The sequence below is a fragment of the Zerene cesonia genome, chromosome 26 (assembly GCF_012273895.1).
Source record: "Zerene cesonia ecotype Mississippi chromosome 26, Zerene_cesonia_1.1, whole genome shotgun sequence".
Classification (NCBI taxonomy): Eukaryota; Metazoa; Arthropoda; class Insecta; order Lepidoptera; family Pieridae; genus Zerene; species Zerene cesonia.
This window is the reverse complement of record NC_052127.1, coordinates 4,654,501-4,676,149: the sequence shown is the minus strand read 5'-3', so window position 1 is coordinate 4,676,149 and position 21,649 is coordinate 4,654,501. Positions and strand designations below refer to the sequence as shown.

The 21,649-nt window shown below is 34.2% G+C and overlaps 1 protein-coding gene across 1 annotated transcript in view; it reads right to left on the bottom strand.

The window, feature by feature from the left end:
• Nucleotides 1-547: 547 nt before the first annotated feature.
• LOC119837018 (E3 ubiquitin-protein ligase RNF123-like) overlaps nt 548-21,649 on the bottom strand; it is a 27,501-nt gene continuing 6,399 nt past the window's right edge. The window contains exons 10-35 of the mRNA XM_038362498.1: nt 21,257-21,409; nt 20,575-20,684; nt 19,728-19,846; nt 19,262-19,288; nt 18,576-18,721; nt 17,944-18,063; nt 16,853-16,959; nt 15,497-15,604; nt 14,299-14,387; nt 13,224-13,329; nt 12,675-12,822; nt 11,951-12,050; nt 11,653-11,747; nt 11,295-11,444; nt 10,261-10,358; nt 9,725-9,795; nt 7,941-8,069; nt 7,373-7,535; nt 6,474-6,611; nt 6,298-6,371; nt 5,940-6,079; nt 5,222-5,407; nt 3,549-3,719; nt 2,555-2,660; nt 1,606-1,798; nt 548-644 (exon numbers count right to left, since the gene is read on the bottom strand). Coding sequence (XP_038218426.1) covers nt 548-644; nt 1,606-1,798; nt 2,555-2,660; nt 3,549-3,719; nt 5,222-5,407; nt 5,940-6,079; nt 6,298-6,371; nt 6,474-6,611; nt 7,373-7,535; nt 7,941-8,069; nt 9,725-9,795; nt 10,261-10,358; nt 11,295-11,444; nt 11,653-11,747; nt 11,951-12,050; nt 12,675-12,822; nt 13,224-13,329; nt 14,299-14,387; nt 15,497-15,604; nt 16,853-16,959; nt 17,944-18,063; nt 18,576-18,721; nt 19,262-19,288; nt 19,728-19,846; nt 20,575-20,684; nt 21,257-21,409 — 3,144 coding nt within the window. The remainder of the gene's footprint in view (nt 645-1,605; nt 1,799-2,554; nt 2,661-3,548; nt 3,720-5,221; nt 5,408-5,939; nt 6,080-6,297; nt 6,372-6,473; nt 6,612-7,372; nt 7,536-7,940; nt 8,070-9,724; nt 9,796-10,260; nt 10,359-11,294; nt 11,445-11,652; nt 11,748-11,950; nt 12,051-12,674; nt 12,823-13,223; nt 13,330-14,298; nt 14,388-15,496; nt 15,605-16,852; nt 16,960-17,943; nt 18,064-18,575; nt 18,722-19,261; nt 19,289-19,727; nt 19,847-20,574; nt 20,685-21,256; nt 21,410-21,649) is intronic.

The window sequence follows — 21,649 nt, the reverse complement described above, 5'->3', positions numbered from 1 at the left end:
TGTTCAAATGAAATACTTTCCAAATTGGATAAATATAAGAATAATAGTATGGTCGTAATTATAAAATTAAGAAGAAAACTAAATGTCAAAAGATGAAGAATTTAGACAAATCGATAAATTGTCATAGCCATACCTGAGGTAATGTTAATTTAGTTTAATAGAACAAATAAAAACTATATTCTTATGTGGAATTTTATTTAACATTTAAAATAATAATCTAACACAAGATATAACAATATAAATCATAAAATACATATTTCGAGAAACGATTAATAAGTAACAATATTTATTATTACATTAAAAATAAAAAGTACAAAACAGAAACAGTTTATGCCACGGCACAAATATTCAAATTCTATGACGAATTAAACGTGCGTAACCGACTTCAAACATGGTTTTTATCTATTTTTCTTCATTTCTCATCAACAGTCACTATACCCAGCATGGCATGGAATAACTTTGTTTGTAATTATCTTGCTAACAACCTTTGTAATATCTTCATTATAGGTACAACAGATAACATAATACTCAACAGTTAGGTTAAATACTAATTGTTCGCTGGCTCTATTTCCCTCACCGAGTCGATATCCGCCTTGCAAAAGAAACATTGTTTGCTGTTCAGCAGATGTTGCATAATGCAAGCCCTGTAATGTAACGATTATTTCCATACAATTGTTTACTTGAGCTACGTTCGGAATGGTCCATACATTTGCATCTGAATTATTCGCTAAGCGTTGGATGTTTTCGCGCGCTTTTGTTTTATTTTATGGCGACATTGTTTTATTTTGTGGAGGATTTTTTTTATTAATGTTATTACTGCTGTCGTATATATCATATTATATATGCTTAGGTTTCAACGCTATCTAGTCAGAAATTTTGTGAAGCATCACTACATAGTATAAAACAAAGCTTTATCTGTGTTTCTTTCTCTGTCTTGTGTATGCTTAAAATTTTAAAATTGAGCAACGGATATTGATGCTGCTTTTAATAGATAGAGTGATTCAAGAGGAAAGTTTATATGTATAATAACATCTATTAAAGCACTCCGAATTTAACGCTTGCGTAGCCGTGGGCAAAAGTGTTATAATATATAACATGAATACTATCTGCGTCTCGCGGGTTCACCCACGTAAATGAGTTTTTCCCTCAAATCCCAATGTTCCCGTGAGAATGTTGGCATAAAGAGTAGCCTTATTACATCAGCCATCTGTCAGTTAAAAATCGGTCCTCTCAAAATCGGTCCAGCCGTTCCAGAGCCAGACATACAAACATTTTTTGTTGTATGTACCGTGAACATTCATATGTACTTAGTAAAAACCGTTTATTTATAAATATTAGAAACAAACACTTTAATTTTATTTATCGGTATAGATTAGAGCATTACCTAACGACATAAAAACAATAATTTCTAGTAGTGTTCTTTTGTATTTCGTATAAATATGAATAAAATAGGTTTCAATAAAGTCTGATTCATCGTTGTGTGATGGGGCAGTATTTTATATCTCTTCTTTTATCGATTTAGATATGAGATGGCAGCCGTGATATATAGAGAAAGTGAAACCGCGGGGCGAAGCTAGTATATCATATAGAAATACACATCCGTACCTGCACGAATGATGACCGCAGGGCATAAACGCCGTGTCAGCTGGTCTTGCGTAACATATAGTGCAGAGAAGGTCAGATTGAGCGCCACTCGATCCAGGGGATTTCGACTTCACCAAGTTATCTCGCGCTATACGTAAGCGGTCTATTGCCGCGTTTAACGCGTTCACTTCTTCTACTGTTACGTCGTCAGGGTCTTGAAAAGGGAAGGTAAGGTGTAACTCTACTTATAGACCGAGGTGTACAAGTGATTAAATAAATAAAATAAACAAGACTCCCTTAGTCTTATTTGAAACTAGCTGTTGCCCGAAGCTTCGCCCGCGTAGTCTTTGTAAACTTTCGTAGTACAAGCTTTCATTCCCTATTTTATGTCCTTAGGGGTAGAATTTATCAAAACCGCTTTGTTGGCGGATGTCTACGTCATGACATCTATCTGTATGTCAAATTTCAGTCCGATTTTAGGCTGTGCGTTGTTAGATCACTATGTAAGTTCTTTCACCACCTTTGAGTTATATTAGATAAGAGCTTATCGACAAAGATATGTAAATATATCAACTGACTTCAAAAAAGGGGATGGTTCTCATTTCAACGTTTTTTTTTGGGGTTTCGTATTTGAGAAATTTCCACCGACATTTATATTCGGTCTAGTTGTGACAATTTGATGGCAGATAAATCTATTGTTAAATATAATAATTTTGCTTTTAAAATCGTGTAAAGATATGAGATGATAAAAGTTTTTAACCAAGAATATTGAACATTTTTCGTGAAACAAGCAAATCAGATCAAATTTTTGAAGGGTCGATACGGACGTTTTGTGTAATTACTTAAAATGTTCTTGTTCATTATATTTCGATAAAGATTAAAAGAGAGCTGATTTTTCGTGGAGTTTATTTCGGTAAAGATGCGAAAACTCCGCGGTAGTTAATTTAAAAAAGCAATAAATTGTACTAACATTTATAAAAAGAGAAATGTTTATCATCCTTAGACAGCATAAACTCGAGGCCATCCAAGCGAAACAGGGGCTCCGACACAAGTGAGCTCGCCACTTTGTTCAGATGCTGTAAACGCAAGCCACTTTATGATTAATATCTTTTCTTGAATTCAGTATTTCTATAATACTAGCTGCGCCTCGCGGTTTCATCTGTATCGTATCCCGTATGAATATCGGGATAAAAATTTGCCTATATGTTATTCCAGTTGTCCAGCTGTCTACGTACCAAATTTCATTGCAATCGGTTGAGTAGTTTTTGCGTGAAAGAGCAACAAACACACACACATCCTTACAAACTTTCGCATTCATAATATTAGTAGGATTAGTAGGATAATATAAAATGAATCCCTATTTCACGCCATCATGCGTGAACGGCTGGAGCTATTTCAAAAATTCTTTAACCGTTAGAAAGCTGCAATAAGACTGAATGACATAATAGGCTATATATGTACCACGGGTGACCGGGGCGAACAGCCAGTTAGATTATAATAAGGTTCGTTTTAAGGACACTTGAATTTTGACTTATTTTGGCGTACATTTGTCGGTGTAACTTGTTTTATTTGTGTATCGTACAAAAATACGTAATGAAATAGGTATGTTTTGCCAATTGAAATAACCTACAGGCTATATTGGTTATTGTCAAAGTGTAGCTGGAATTCAATATTGTATTTCAGATAAATCGGTTGAGTAATTTATGATTAAATGTTGACAATATTCATAGAAAGCTTTTTCCGATTATGGTATAAAAAAAATTGAATATTTCCAGAATTATTTAGAATATAACTAAAGAATACTTAGAATATAATAATACTTAGAATGTAACTTATATAAGAGTAAAAGTTTGTTATAGGTAAATGGGTGAATTCAGGGATGATTTCCTCCGCTGTCACAAATCTAAGTCCATTATAACATGTCCTAAATCAGAAATTTTTAAAGATGAGTGCTAAATCCTCACATCAGCAGGCAGCCTAGGATCCAGTAGCCTCACGATGCAGCCAGCGACTGGCGCCAGTGCCACGTAGTAGTGCACCCGGTCAGTATCCGGTAGCCCTCTGGCTACTAGTCTACTGAACCCGGCGCTACCACCACCGCGGATGCACACTCTTGATATTACTGCCATTAGGATCTTGAAATTTTAGTGAGTTAGGCTTAATATTTAAATTAGTATGCGACGAACATTTTCTAGAAAAAAATTTGAAAAGTAACATGAAATAAACAAATATAAAATAAACCGCTTTTTAAGGTTCCATAGCCAAAGAGTAAAATAGGACCATATCTATACTAATATTATAAAGCTGAAGAGTTTGTTTGTTTGTTTGAACGCACTAATCATCGTAACTACTGGTCCGATTTGAAAAACTCAGAGATAATGAATTACTGAACTGTCTTTTAACAACAGCGTTTGGCAAAATCATAAATTGGATGAATGACCATTTCTTTTGACCTCTTTAGCTTCATCATCATCAGCCCATACATATTCCCACTGTTGGGACACAGGCCTCCTATAAGGGTTCAGGCCATAATCCACTCTTTAGCTTATTTGTAAGGAATTGTTGAAATCGCGAGTCCGATTCTAACTGGACTGTCACGTTTACTGCTCCCAAATTTAGTTCACATAAAATAATAAGACAGTTTCATAGAAAAAAGCTATGTACTAAAATAAGTTAAGATGTTATATAAACGCAAGAGACGAATTACGAGAAATATTGAGTAAATAACAATACAATGCTTTTATAGAACTCATATTCCCTAAAAACGAGCACATAGATATCAATACAGTTCATTTCAAAGGTAACACTAAAAGATTTGAAATCTTTTCAAATTCCTCTCAGCAGATCAGCAACATCCAGTTGTCGCTATGCCAAATAAAATATCTAAATAATGTAAGCGAACTTGATCAAATATTTATCGTGTCAAGCTAGCGTAAGGCTCAGCGGGTTCTCCATTTCTGTGTGGATGTGAAATATTTACTCTTTCGCAAGTCCGAATTGTAAGTGCACATTTTCAGCGAAAACTATATGGAAATCGTAATATATCTTGTGATGAAAACGTAAATAATTTAACAAGCACTAATGCAATGAATTGGTATCCTAATGTATTCATTATTCGAATGAATATTTCAATGTAACACATGTCTTCTCTCATGATTTGTTAAAACTTGTGAGATCTGTAGCACTTGTTGTGATGCGTTAATGGATGTTTAATGTAATAGCGATTGTATTTAAATACATTTTAGAATGTAATATTTTCATATGTTTAAGATAAAATGATTTATCCTTTAAATAAATGCTTTTCATTTAATTTATAACCCAAAATCTTTTATAGACGCGATGAGAGGATATTTTCATAAACTATGATATCGTTCAAACAACTGTTTTCTTGTATGTTATGCTTGTTTATGCCTTTGTCTACATTGATTTCTGTAAAATAAAATTTGTATTCAACAAATTCTTAAATATTTTTATATTATTTGGTCTGTACCTGAAATTTTTAATATTTAGTTTTACAGCATTGAAATGCTTTATAAATGAGAAATTTTGAAAGAGTAGAAAATATTTGATCACGAGGCGGGATTCGCACCCGCGTTTCTTGCCTAACCGTAGCCTAGCCTCTCGGCCACCCGTGTACCTGACATGTTCTGCCAAGCAACAGGTCATTCTGGTTATCACTGGCCTCCGATTTAGTTAATAACGTCGGTGCCAGACACATTGCCATTTCCAGGGCTCGCGCCAGCCCGTGGTACAGATCAAAGCACGTAGCACACAGCTTTATTTGCCGCGGCTCGAGATGCGAGTCTATTTGGACTCGGTCCATCTGCAAAATTGGGAAAATAAAGTCTCGAAATCTGGTTATATGCAGGCATATATTATGTCTTTTCTTAATGCCTATATATTTCAGTTGATTTTGACCTAGAAATAGTGATAAAGTAATGGATTTTCAATAATTTCCAGCAGAATCAATTTTATCTAGACACATTATTTTAGTCATAACTCTTCGTAAAAATCGCAATTTAAATTGAACGTTGTTTAAATTGATCAGATTAAAAGTAATACTGGCAAAGTATTATGGGAACTTTTATAGATATGATACATGTTTAGATTCCCGTTTGAAATATTGCATGTAGATAGATTGTGTTATACGAATGACAAGTTGACACAATCGACAAAAAAGTTGTTAAAAACATCTATTCAAATTAAAACTTTATTTTGTGACAGGTAATGTTTAAAGTGATACTGGCAAAGCAATATTGTATATACTTATAATTTTGCTTGGGACAATCTTAATTTGTATCGTCATCATTTTGTATCTTACCGTTCCCTTATTCCAACATTTTATAACATCTTACCTCTTGCATCATAGTAAAGAATTCCGAAAAGGCCCAATTCAATTGGCTGAGCAGAGAATTGAGGAAGAGGGCTGCTTCTTTAGGATGTGATGTTAGATAGTCTCCAATTCGAGTTTGTATCACTTCTGATGGACACGGCCCTGTAAATTATACACTGAAATACTTTTATCTAAGTATTAAAAAAATAACTATATGAGCGTGTGTAAGGTACCATCTATTTTTGTACTTACAAATTAGATTTACTGTTCTGCGAAACATAATAAGAGGCTGTATATTCGCATGATTGGAAACAAAAATCCTTAAAACAAAATTATTATACGCTACGTACACGAAATAGGCGGATGATATGAAAATTTACCAAAACATTGACTCATAAGGCCAGCATCGACTTTTGCACCCAAATTGTTAACAGTGGGCTCTCTATCGCCATACCTACAAAATTTAACAATAATAATTAACATAGTTCTGATATTAGTAGTTCAACACTCTAATGAAAGCAATGAAAACATTATTTAGTACTAATATATTGATTACCTTGCAGCTAAATGCGGCCATTGTCTGTGCCGAAAGCCGAAACCGGATCCGTGCCAGAATCTAACGAGCACCCAATTCGATTGCGCCCATGCTCGATTTTGGTACGGCCGAATTAATTCCTCGATCATAATCATTTGCCTGTTCGACAAAATAAAAAAAAATTAAATTCGCGCGCATGAATATTCTCGTAAAACAAATTGTTATTGTTTTCCCGCGCTGTATCAATTTAAAATTGGAACGCAGCGTTTTATTGACATTCATTTGTATGCTGAATTTATTACGTCAATTGCGGCGCCGTTCGAGGCAATCATTTTATTTACAATCAATAGTTTGCTTAATGTGTTATAAAATACGTAAAGGTTGATGCAGTACAATTTATTTCGAATGTGTAAAAAATGCTTTTAACTAAATGGACAATAAAACATGTTGTAATATTTCTGTATCTATTCTTAGAGGCAACCATTTTAATTTCGCGTTGTTGAAGGAAGATTCTCGCCATTATAATTTCAATTTACAAATGGCCACTTGGATGCCGAAAAGATTAAAGTATTTTATTAGGCTATATTATAAGTGCGAAGATGTTTGCAATATTTGTTACAACGAAGTTCTGTCAGACAGAAAGAGAAAAATTATTAAAATAAGTCTTCGATATCTATAACGTCTTAAGAGTATGAGAAAAAAAATATTGCAATAATAACCAAATACATAATGAATTATAGTAGTATACTTATTTGTAAAAAACACGATATTTATATAGTGCTTCTAATTATCAGAGTAAGCCGCACTGCATGTACCTATACCAACTATAGATAATTAACTCACGAATAGATGTAGTTTTTCACAACATTCAAGATAAACATAAGACCCATAAGACTATGTGTCTTAAACAGAATACAAACTGTTTCAGAGGCACTCTCTCTATCGCTCGCATGGTAGCCGGTTGTGTGGCGAACGAGGCCAGCGTCTGCACCAGCGACTCCCGCGTGCTGGCCAGCACTATGCGGGGGTCGGCGAACTCGGAGCAGAGGAACGCTGCGCATGAGACGACTAGCTCTTCCCATTCTGTTGAAATTAGTGGCTGTATTTGTCCGTATGATGTTTTAATAGTAGTTTTATTTTTAAGCTCAAACATTTATTTATTCAATAAGATTTTTATAGGAGCACTTTTGAATCGAAAGCAGTTTTAGTTAATTTGTATAGCGTTTGAGAGATGACAGGTCAAATAAAAATTGATTTCATATTTTATGGGTAATATGTCACTATAAAGATAAAACATATATGTAATTTAATTAAAAAAATGTATATAAATAATCATAGTGAAGCTTTCTGCTTGGGTGAAAATATAACTAGGCAGTAGAGTAAGCTACGTGTCATATTTTGTAAACATAATTGCTATTTATGCGTATATCAATAAAGTCCAGTTTATTTCTTTACAATATTACAATTCAGTGGTTAGTTCATAATTACCAGGCACTTGGATAACCGGCACAGTGGGATGCATATACAAACGTAACGTATTGCACAATTCCAACATCGCATCCACGTGATATTCTGGTATAAACGCGAAAAGAGACTCGGCAAACTCTTGAGTTCCACCTCCTAGTAATAAAATAATTAATGTCCTATAATAGAAAAAATGCTTATACGTAAGAAGTTATTTTATCCAATCGATCCTAATCAGGATAATAAAATAATTTCTTATTAATTTATTATATTGCCTGACCTAAACGCATAAAGTTTGTTTTAAATCTGTCCAATTAAAATGAGTCAAAATCGAGACTGAAAGAGTCGCTTACATACAAGCATACGAACATACAGTTGAAGCTAATAAAAACGTGTTAGTAAAGACTGATTGTGAAGTGTTTATAATATCGGAATGAATAATATAAAGAATTTGTTTTAAATCTGTGAAATTCTATCTATTTATTAAAGAATTTTGCATCGTCAACACAATGCAAAAAAATGTTAAATTTCCCAATTGTTTTCTTTGGTTGTATGAAAAGAGGTTGAAAATTTATTAAGTCCAAAATATATATGCGTATGTATGTAATATATATATGCGTAACACTATATTTGGGTTTATAGGTTATAATAATGAATTTTTGTCAGACGAGCACTTCGCTTGATTGTTTTTTCTTCTAGCAAAATAAGATACAAACCTGTCCTGTTTTTCATCTTTACTGACTTTCCTCAGATAGCACGTGCCTTATAACAACAAAAACATAACAGATTCCGTTCTAGAACCATCCTATTGTTCTATTCTTATTATAAATAAACGACGTATCGCTCTCGGAATTCTAAACTGGGACCAAATGACAACAATTTCCTTTCAAACACACAAAAGAATCACGTCAATTGGTACAAAACCCACGGAGTTATCGAGTATCGAAAATAAAAAAAAAAACAGGTCGAATTGAGCTCTTTGTTTTTTGGGAACGTCCGTTGAAAACATAGCAAACAAAAGCCAGTCGGCAATTTTCAAGCGAGTCATATTACTCTGTTACATTTTCGTTTTCATATGACAACTCAAAAGAATCTAAAAACTAGACCATGCACTGTACACTTGACTATCGTGCATATTCTTTTGTTATGAAATTGTAAAGTTTTAAAAATGTTTTTGCACATTTATAACATTGCTTTATAAAAACTTATAGTATGAAGCGCATTGACTGTATCTTTTGTTCTGTGGTAAACTCATCAGTTCGATTCCCAGTGGGGATTTACAAAAATTAAAGTTTCAGTTTCGTTGGACACAGAAAGCTGGTCACCTGGTCCGCAAATAAAATCGTTCACTGAAACAGATGTATAGTGCACCTGCCCCATACCCCACTAGGGGACACGGTATTACACTCACGGCACGTATCGTTCTAATGGTGAGAAAATGTCGTGAAAAATAAATTGTTGATAGCATAAATACAACCACAGATGACATAATACTATACAAAATACAACCAAATCTTTCCTATCTTATAATATTCTTATAAAGTACTAGCTGCGCTCCGCGGTTTCACCCGCGTAAGTCCGTATCCCGTAAGAATATCGGGATAAAAAGTTGCCTATATGTTATTCCAGTTGTCCAGCTGTCTACGTAACAAATTTCATTGCAATCGGTTTAGTAGTTTTTGCGTGAAAGAGTAACAAACACATTCACATCCTTACAAACTTTCGCATTTATAATACTAGTAGGATATGAAAAGTGATAAGCGACGATAATAGAAAAAGTTAGTACAATTAAAACATAAGAGTCATACTGCTGGCAGTTTCCACGTGCGTATTAGAATCAGCTCTCGGTGTTGTTGTCCTGGAAGGTGGGCTTTGTGGGCTGAAAACAATTATGATACATACAATATAATAAGCAAGTTATAATTTTAACATTATCATATATTATGTATTCAAATATTTCGTGTAATGTCATCATAATGTCAACATACTATTTTATGTTAAAAAAAAAAGCAGTGGTGGCTCAGTGGTGAGAACCTCGGACAGTTCAAAATCGATAAGTCGGGGTTCGAGGCCGGGCCGAACGTGCAGGAAATAAATTCATTTTTAAATTTGTCTGCGCATGTAGATAACATCACCACTGCTTAAAACGGTGAAGGAAAACGTCGTGAGGAAACCGGCATGTCCAAGAATCAAAAGTTCGACGACATGTGACATCTGCCAACCCGCACTTGGCCAGCGTGGTGGATTATGGCCTGAACCCTCATAGGAGGCCTATGTCCAGCAGTGGGAACATATATGGGCTGATGACGATACTATTTTATGTTAGTTAGTTCTATTAACCGACCTTTGATCAGAACTCGACGTATATTCAAGTTGTAGGGATGCGTAGCTTCCTCTGCCCAAGAGTGAGCTTTTTCCTGGTAGTATTTCTTTACTTGCCACCTTGATAAAATCAAATGGCCGTTCATTATGTTTTTCTAGTTTTCTTTTCAGATTATTCTACTGACAATAACAAACACAACAAAAGAATAATTAATGAGCGAAAAAATAATGTTTTGGATTCTTTTTTATATTAGATTGGAATTTAGATTTTAGCCATAAATACATTGTAACATATAGTAGGGGAGCCCAAGAGGGGATTTTGGGATTTACTCGAGCGCGTCAGATTATTATAAGGGAACGTACCTTACCTATTACTAAGTACCTCCAGAAAGTATGAGCAGTTAATACTGGTGGGTGCGCTCGCAGGAGCCGCAGGAAATTTAAAAATATCGATAATTCTTTAAGGTTACGCTCAAATTGTCAGATTAGCAAAATATGGATTTTTTATGTTGTAAATAACCCGTAATATCTTTATCTGACGCGCTCGAGTCATATATTTTTATATTTTACCTTTTATTTGTAGCCACGAAATTACCACATAAATCGTAAGAATAAGTTATATTTTATTTCAGTGATATGCCAATGCATTTAAAATATCAAAATCTCACGTGCTTGAGTATTTCCACAGCCCCGTTTTTCTTTTACAAAAAAAAAAAAATACCAAAAACCTTTTTCCACCGCTAAAATTGAAAACACTATAGGACTTTTTTTCTTGCTATCGTATAATCTGCGAATTCCAATAGGTTTCTGAAACGCTCGAGTAAATACACATTTAGCATCTCGGGCTCCCCTACTAATATGCTAGTTTAGTTGTGGTACACTTAAAGAAACTATCATATGTCACGTATGTTGCTAATTCTCAACAACATAAAAGTATTAGCATTATAAAAATGTTAATAATAAAACTTGTAAAATCGAAAAGAATCAGTCAAAGGTCCCTTTACAGTTTACACACATTCATTTATTCACTCCAAAACCACACATTCCTAATAAAACCTGTATATTAGCTGCATAATCCGGATCTGACGCGAGACGCAAAGAGTGCAGTGTCCCAGCGAAATGCTTGGCAAGCTCCTGCTGTCTCTGCTTCGTCCAGATGGCGCCGATCACCCAAGCCATTTGTAAGGCACTTGCTTCTAATTTTTCCTGAATATCGAGTACAATTTATATGATTGCAAAATCTATCTATTTTGAATTTCATTTCAAAGGCAAAGATTAAAAGGCTAAAATCGTAAACCTGAAATCATATACTTCTAACTGAATATTTATCGAATATCCGTCATAAACACATACCTTAAATACTGAATTTTTGGTATATTTTATTTTTGTGTGTTTAAAAATCAAAATATACTACCTCATAAACAGCTTTGGATCTCTCCAGTTCCTTTAATATCTTTTCCATTAACAGCTTTCGTATCTTTTCCTGTTCAGTTAATTCTCCGTTAGCACCTAGATAAGAATATCTTATCAATTACAGAAGCCACGTACAAACATAAATGAAATTACAAGAATAAGGATTTATTACAATATTATTCAATTCATAATCCAAAGACCTATGATTTTAATTAGACCTACGATATGCCTTACCACTAACATCATATATTTATCGTCTTATTCTATAAAATGGAAAACCAATAAGCCTACTAACAAACCTCCAACATGTTGAAGTTCAGAGGAGACCGCGGTGATTCGCTGCTCAATGTCGTGTAAGCAATCCGCCATATCCATCTGATTATCACGTAGTTCGCAGAGCTAAAATTTGGTTACTTATAGAGTTTTCTATATTTTCAACTTACGTTTCTAGGCTAAGGATTCTCAATTCAATTGTATTTTTTTTTTTGGTTTCGTTTCGCGATAAATCCGTCGGTTTTGTGATTCTTTTTCTTCTTGATACTTAATTGTTGTAATTTTGTCCCATTTTACATTTTATCAAGTAGACTATTGCACCTGCTATAACAGATAATCGCAAAAATAACCATCGCTATCTATCCACAAGCATTTATCCTAATGTATGATTATGGTACGTACTTCGCTGTTTATCAGCGTTGTTATTTATGATTGAAGGCTCTTATTTCATATCCTGAATTGGATTTTTACTTTTCCTTTCATAAACTCGTATATCAACGTAGAAACGGTTTATATTCACAATCATTTTGTATCATTGCCACAGTACAAATAAGTTGTTTTGTGGTACTTTAATTTATTAACTTTTTTACCTTAATTTGGTTTTGTACTCGCTTGACTTCTGATTTCCTATCAACATTCAGAATGGTACGATACGAAATCCAATATACCTATATCAAATATTCTAGTATATATATATACTAGCATATACCTTTAACGGTTTATAAACACTTTAATCATTTTATGACTTACCCTTTCGGCGTGTTTTATAGCTGCCCCATGGTACAAAGCGAGTAGTCCATCGAGAAGCCTGAGATACGCTGATCTCACATCGATGGAGCCAGCTCCCGGCATCATAGATCGTGTGCCCTTAAGCGCTAATGCTGTTTCTCCTGTTGATCTGTCAAACGTTATTTATCTTAATATACAAAACGCAAAGGTGTCTGACTGACTGACTGATTGGCTGACTGACGGATCTATCAGCGCACAGCCCAATCTACGACAAGTGAACAAATAAAGACGATCTCATAGCATTTATAATATAATATGTTATAATGAGCCATCCAACACTTCCTATTATCCTACTAATATCATAAATGCGAAAGTTTGTAAGTATATGTGTGTGTTTGTTGCTCTTTCACACAAAAACTACAGAACCGATTGCAATTAAATTTTGTACGTAGACAGCTAGACAACTGGAATAACATATAGGCAACTTTTTATCCCGATATTCCTACGGCATACGGACTTACGCGGCTAAAACCGCGGGGCGCAGTTAGTAGTTAAATATGAAAAAAATACCGGTTAGGAATCGGTGGCATAGCTGCGTGCATGAAGCGTGCCATTGATGATATAACTTGAGGCAGCGTTGCCAAGCCAGGAGACCCGGCCGTCATGTCGCTCACTCCTAAAAAGATTACGTTATATATTAATACTCGCTGCGCCTTGTGGTTTCATCCTCTTAAGTCCGTATCCCATAGGAATATCGGGATAAAAAACAGATGTTGGCCGATCCTCATACATACCGGATAAGTACAACAAAATTTCATCAAAATCGGTCAAGCCGTTTTAGAGGAGTATGGCAACGAAAACTGTGACACGAGAATTTTATATATTAACTAGCTACACCCGGCAAACGCTGTTCTGCCTTACTCTTATCATTTAGGGGGATGAAAAATAGATGTTGGCCGATTCTCATAGATACCGGGTAAGCACATAAAATTTCATCAAAATCGGTATTAGATTATTGGTCGTTGCGATTGAATTGTATGATAGATCAGTTGTGATTCAGTAGCAAGAACCTATAAACTTCAATGGAATGTCGGGGGTTCGAGATCAGAAGATAAAGACATTATTTTTATCCAAAATATCCACATCACCACTGCTGAAAATGACAAAGGAAAACATCACGAGGAATGGCATGTCCGAGAAAATATAAAGACAATTATTGAATTTGCAATTTAAATAAAATAAATATATATATAAAGGTATAGAACAGTCTACACTACACATTTTTTATCGCTTACTCACGTACATACATGCAAAAAATACATACAATGTCATATGTATTTGCTAAAAAGATAGATTACAGAGCTAATTTTATTAAGTTACATATTTTATAAACATTTGGAGAGTCTACTTAAGCGAGCATAATAGCTGCGTAGCATGTCTGCTATGTGTACGTAGAGCATTCGTAGCGTGTTCTACGAAATTATACAATTTACTCATCTTTTACCATATTTATTAGAATAATGCAGTAATATATTATAGTATTCATTTATATATTTATTAATATAAAGTAACATTATCAAGAAATTAATACTACAACAATAGGTACTTGTAATAAAACCAAATAAACGCTTTAAAACCAGTATACCTGTATCGATTCCCCCCGCCCGGTTGTAATTCGGCTCGAAGCTTTGAACAAAAGGATTGTCCTCGCCCAAAATGTTAACGAGATCTTGCCTTCAACGAAACATTAAAAATATTGTTTTTTTGATGCATATGTAGACGACATGTGAGGGTTTTAAAATTGAATCCTTGAAAAAGAGTTTATTGGAAATTATATTTAATTTTTTATATAAAATACTAGCCGCTTGCCCATGCTTCGTGGGGGTCTAATAATTGTTTTATTATTTATTTTATTTTAAATAATTAGCTGACATGGAATCATTAGTGTTAGTAAATTACTTATAAATGAATAAATCATCTAATAACGTATGGTAATCGGCAAATATGTTAATTTCTAAACTGTAAAAATCATCATAATCTGTGAAGCAGCATGAAACGTTAACAAACAATAATCTTTCCTCTTTATAATATTAGTATAGATGTGATTGAAGTCTTATAGAATAATAAAATACGTCTTGTCTGTCTGTCATGATAATATCATCTAAATCGTTGTTGGCGTGATTGAATCTAGCAAATGAAATATTTAAAGCGTCTTATTATTATTATTATTTTTTATGTCATAGCGGGCAGCTGATCTGGTGGTTCGCCTGATAGTAAGCGATCACCACCGCCTATGAACATTCGCAAAGGTAGTACCTCTGAGAATGCGCTGCCCGCTTTTATGGGGTAAGGAAAAAGGAAAGGATTAACGACTGGAAAGAAGGAATGGACTAGGACGGGTAAGGAAAAGGAAACGGGCCTCCGGCTCCCCCACTCACCGTACGAAACACAGTGGCATGCCATTATTTCACGCCGGTTTTCTGTGGGGGTGTAGTACCTCCGGTTCGAGCTGGCCCAATTCGTGCGGAAGCGTGCTCGACTCCCACAATAATTATACAATAATATTAAATATTAGTAGGAAAAAAAACCTACAAAGAGAATAACTTTATACATAATTCACTAACAACATGATATGAGTTTCACATCTCTCATTCTCAAAACAATAATTCTGTACGAACTTTGAATATAAATAAAACTTCTTTAAAAAAGTCTCGCCGTGACCACGCTCGCTTTAAAGTGTTCGAAACGTCGGGTTGATAATATAATGAATAAATCGCGTTTAAAATCCGTTAAAAATTTTCAATTTCTAAATAAAACTATTTTTTTTTTTATACTTAACTCACCGTAAAGTTCTCACTAAGAATGGTAACACTCCGCCCAAACGATCCACATTATAGAAATCCAGTTCGCCATCAATAAACGTCCTTGGTGGTATATGCGGAGCTATATTGCTGCAAACATATTAATATTTCAATTAAATATTACAGTTAATATGAAAATATTACATTTTTATCTTAAAATGGTCGCTGATTTTCTTGCGGGGAGTGCTTTTTGTTACTATTACTGTTTTTTTATATTTTGTTTCAGATGTATATTATACTAGCTGCGCCCCGCGGTTTCACCCGCGTAAGTCCGTATCCCGTAGGACTATTGGGATTAAAAGTTGCCTATATGTTAGTCCAGTTGTCCAGCCATCTACGTACCAAATTTCATTGCAATCGGTTCAGTAGGTTTTGCGTGAAAGAGCAACAAACACACACACACATCCTTACAAACTTTCGCATTTATAATATTAGTAGGATAGGATTTTTATGGGGGTGAGAAATCAAGGTATTTCTATTTCTATTTCAATTATTTCCAACATTTTAAAATCACACAGCACAGTTACATTAAAAATATCGGAAGATATAAGAGGCGATGAACTAAAAGAGAAAAACATGACACTTTCTATTAGATTCAGCGTGAAATGTAGTCAAATTTCGAAGCTGCCAAGCCAAGGATTTATTTTCTCACTAGCTGTACCCGCGACTTCGTTCGCGTCTGTCAATAAATACTAAGATTGACCCCCACCCCTCCCCCCTCAGACACCGTATCTATTATTACCGTATATATTTTTAAATTATAGTATAGATAGTCGCACTATTTCCTATATTAAAGATAACCTGTACTTAAGTCAGTTGTTGCTATAAAACCCACTGACAAATAAATGAAATATAGCCATATTTATTAAGGGGTTTCTGTGATAAACACATGTGATTAAATCGAGATAATATTTTGTTTTGGAAAGCAGGAGCGGGGCCACTGTTTAATTCTTTAAATTATTCCAGGTATTTAAATATAGAATGTAGGTTTATTTTAAAAATAAACTTTTATAACAACAGTGTTACAAAACAATAAACAGTCTAACTAAAAGCATAATTTTTTTTTTCTATGTCATAGCGTGCAACTGAGCTAGTGGTTCGCCTGATGGTAAACGATCACCACCGCCCATGAACATTCGCAGAGGCTTAAACCTCTGAAAATTCGCTGTCCGCTTTTAAGGGATAAGGGATAAGGAAAGGATTGATGACTGGAAAGAAGGAATGAACTGGGAAGGGCTAGGAGAAGGAAATAGGCCTCCGGTTTTGTTTCTTTCAACATTTTATCAATAATATGAAATATTAGATTCAGCAATATCATATACTTTAAATATAACATACGAGTTTCCGAGCGGGTTTTCATGCCACAATTGCAACACCGCTGTGAGCAATCGCGCATGGCAACACCACGAGATGGCGGGCGAATTTCGGGACACGTTGAACAGCCGCTGAAATTAATGTTCCTGGACACTTTTTATTTAGCAATTCCATTAGTCTATTCATACTTCCAGTTCAATTTATATGGGCAAAAGGAAGTAATGAAAAGTGGCAAATTTTTTCCCCCACTTATGTTTTAAATACGATAGTAACTCTGTGTGTATGTCGGACTTTTTGTCTCTTCTTCGCGTCTAAACCACTGAACCAATATGAATGAAAACTGGTACAAAGATAGTTTAAGATCTGACAAAGGATAAATAATAGCTTTTTTCGATAAATAGTAACAATGCGAACTTACAATGTTTTGCTTTGGCCACGAGGGCATAGTTGGGTGGAAATCTAGTAATTAATAAAATGTTCCTAGATTTTACAAGCAATTCTAAGTACGTCATGACTTTGCACTATTTTACGTATAACTTTATATTATACTAGCTGCGCCCCGCGGTTTCACCCGCGTAAGTCCGTATCCCGTAGGAATATCGGGATAAAAAATAGATGTTGGCCGATTCTCAGACCTACCCAATATGCTTACCAAATTTCAGAGGAATCGGTCAAGCCGTTTCGGAGGAGTATGGCAACGAAAACTGTGACACGAGAATTTTATATATTAAGAAGAAGATTACATTTTATAAGCCCTTAAAATATTAATATATACCTTTTCAGTTTATCGTATTTGTCAGTTTTATTGTTCATATTTACGTATCACACGTAAAAATTATAGTTCAATAAACTAGAAAACTAGCTATAAAAATGTAATTAACTAGATTGTCTCATTAGATTTTATACATAAGGATTATAATAGTGTCATTCATCCATGAAATGTGTATAAAGTTTGAATTAGATCAGTCTATTTAAAGCGGACTGAAAACCAGTCTAAAGGTGTCGGTTATATACAAACATTAAGCTTATAAAAACGTTAAAACAATAACGCCTTTAACGTAATTAATCAAAAATAAGAAAAAACTTTTAGGAGCTAGGTTAAATCAACGTATTACCATATCCAATATGCAGTTGTCCATTATGTATCTTCGAAATTTTTCCAAGAAGATCTTTCTAGTAGATGGGACCATGTTGGTGCCATCGGTGTTGTCCAGTAGCATTAAGAGAAATTCCAACTGTGGAAAATGATACGATATTAGAAGAAGTACACACACACACACACACATGTACATTAACAACATACTTTAAAAAGGCTCAGTATCTATCTACATAAACATATTTTCTTATAATTCGTTCCTTTTCCTATTTCCTTTCCTTTCTATCCACATTTACTACATTTCTGTAGATAATACGGTTCACGCCACGTTTCATCTCCCGGCGTGGAGCGGTTCAATTTACAAAATTAAAGTTTTATTGTGCGTGACAATAATTGCGCGGTTGATTTATGTTGAGTTGAGAATTACACGTGAATTCAGATATATTGTAGGTGTTACATATAATAATATCTATAACATATCTGCTACACACTACTAGAGTATTTACTGTTACAAAAGCATTAGCCAAGTTCTTTTTATTAAGTTATCTTTAACTATCTATACATTTGCTCAAGCAGGTATGTTTAGAAATATATATATATGTACCTATGAGGATGAATAAATCATTATGATTATAATTCTAATATAGGTACCTGAACTCGTTCCAAAGGTGCAATTGCTTGAGTTATCTTATCACAATCTTCTCTATATTGAGCCTCTAATTTGGAATCATCTTTTGTTTGTTTTTTTAATTTATCTGAAAGCAGTACCTTTGATTGAATAGAATATAGTCTACTAGCTACGCCCCGCGGTTTCACCCGCGTAAGTCCTATATGTTATTCCACTTGTCCAGCCGTCTACTTACCAAATTTCATTGCAATCGCTTCAGTAGTTTTTGCGTGAAAGAGCAACAAACACACACACACATCCTTACAAACATTCGCATTTATAATATTAGTAGGATGGATATTTATGATAAAAATAATAATCTATGCACCATGGCAAAATAGGGACATGTTTCTGGATGATTTTACAGCAAATCATCTACCATATATATGTCTTATATGTATATATATCTTTAAAATAAATAATACAATTTTTTTATTCCTGGCGTATTATTTCAAAATGTGTTCTAACTTGTAATTGTACGTCTGTAGACAAATCACAGGTGACATTTTTATATTATAACGTAGAACTTCATTAGACAAGTAGTTTTTAAGCAAGGCAAATTGGCGCGCACACGGTTGTTATATCTTAAGAATTAAGTAGCATAGATATAAATTATATGTTTTTTTAATACTTTCTATTTGTATTATTGTATTACCTGATGCCGAAATACCACGTATCATGCCTTTTTCTGTCATTTCTGCAAATCATAATTCAAAACCATTAATAAAAGTACGTGTGTTGAACGGATTTTAGATAATGTGTTCATAATTGTGTAATCTCTAATTCATCTTTGCCTCTTTTAATAGATTTATATTAGAAACTAGCGGTCCGCCCGGGCTTCTCCCGTGGTACATATATAGCCTATAGCCTTTCTTAATAAATGGGCTATCTGACACTAAAAGAATTTTTTAAATCGGACCAGTAGTTCCTGAGATTAGTGCGTTCAAAAAAAACAAACTCTTCAGCTTTATAATATTAGTATAGATTAGCCCATTCGGTACATCTTGACATAAGCGCCCGTTAAGTAAAAAGAAAGATTGAGTAAGCAATATTCATACACATTTATGACACGAATAACTTAAGTTTTATTTTACATATTCTTAGTTAAATTGTCGAAAACGCTTTAAAATATTTACCGGCGATTCTAGGATCAGTCTCCCCTTGAACCGGAGTTGGCCTTTGCCACCACGGTTTCCGTACAACAGTCTTCAGCACGCTATCATCTGGACATTTCACGTTCATGAAGTTATCGAATCTGATAGCAATATATGTTAAATGAATGTACTAAAACTAATAAGTGTGCAATGTAGTCAAAGATTATCGTATTGTGTTTCGAGAAAAAAATAGATTATTTTTTTAAAGAGGAAAGAGAGAGAGAAACCACTACATTTGAATGTCATTAACTTTAAAGCGTGAATGAAAATGTGATTAATTTCACTATATTTTTGTTATATTTGACCACACAAAATTATCTATGCTCAGCTTCGTTACCACGTTATATATACTTACATGCCACTAACTCTTAAAAAATCGGGAAATCAAATATTCAAAGCAAAAATGATTTTTCAGTTCCTAAGCTTACCGCGTTCAGATAAACCAACAAACTCTTCAGCCTTTTCATCATCACTACATAGTATAAAGCAAAGTCGCTTCCCGCGTCTGTATATATGTATGCTTAGACATTTAAAACTACACAACGGGCTTTGAGGCACTTCGGGTTTTTTTTATAGTAAAAAGAGGAAAGTTAGTATGTATAATAACATCTATTGAACTACTCCAAATTTAACGCGTGCGAAGTCGCGAGCTAGTACTACAATAAAGTTTGATTTCCGGTCATTAATTGCGTAATAATGGTTGTAAAACCTTTTTTGAATTCGTTATAATTTTCTCACGAACTCATAAAAAGCTTTAACAATCATTTCAGAAAGTCAGAGATTAAAAGGAATAAGATTTGCCTAGTTAGTATTCCAGAAGCAGACTCACGTTATTTTATTGAAAAATACATATTTTACGAGATGATGCCTCGTCTCTCTGTGCTGCATTAGTCCACAGAGCACGTAAATGCCTTCAATTTGCTTGGTGAAGTTCATATCCTGAAATATAATTTACATATAAATTGGAGAACGGTACATGTGCTATATTCGACCGAGACTACCAAAAAGGTGCGAGGCATTCATTTCAAGCGATTTTTTGTTGTTTTTGTAATGGGATTTTCAATCGATTGACGTGATTTTCTTTCTGTTGATAGTAAGTTATTATCATTTGGTCCCAATTTAGAAGTGATTTGACTCCACTCGCTGAAGACGTCTGGAATCTTTATTATATAAAAGATTTCAAAATGACACAATACTATGGTATAATAGCCGAATATACAGAATAGTATAATCCTAGGTATGAGACTTAAGAAATTCCTAGAAACCTGCTATTTTGCCCTTACCAATAATATATAATGTTGGTAATTTTATATTATTGGTAGTACACACCGGAGATTGAAATACATACAATACATTTTATAATGTTTGACTTAAGTTAGCTAGTTAGCACTTAACGTATTTCCTCAATATTTTTAGTAGTTTTAGGTCTTAGGCCTTTCTAGGTCTACGTATTGTGCCTAGAAAACGTATTGTTCCGTATAAACTATTATTAGAACACAATAGCTACACACCGGCGACACCAGATCGAACATTAAACACTCGCGGACCACGCAGTGCTCCAATATGTCACATAATGCCGCTTCATCCAAGAACGTCCATAACAGTTCAAGCAGACCACAAAGCCGAGGCTGCGGCTGGGAAAGGAATTTTTCCGCGAGTCCAGACTGAAATTGAACAAGTTTTAGTCATACCCGATGTTCTTTTTATGCCATAAGCGGGCAACTGGGCTGGCTATTCGCCTGATGGCGATCACCACCACCCATGAACAGGCTTGCCTACCCAATTTATTAATGGTTGATGTGTTTTAATATTTTTTTCACAGAAACTCACCAATATTCACTGATATGATAGGATATATAATGAAAAACTTGTACAAATAGTAGTCTATTATATATCTATATCTA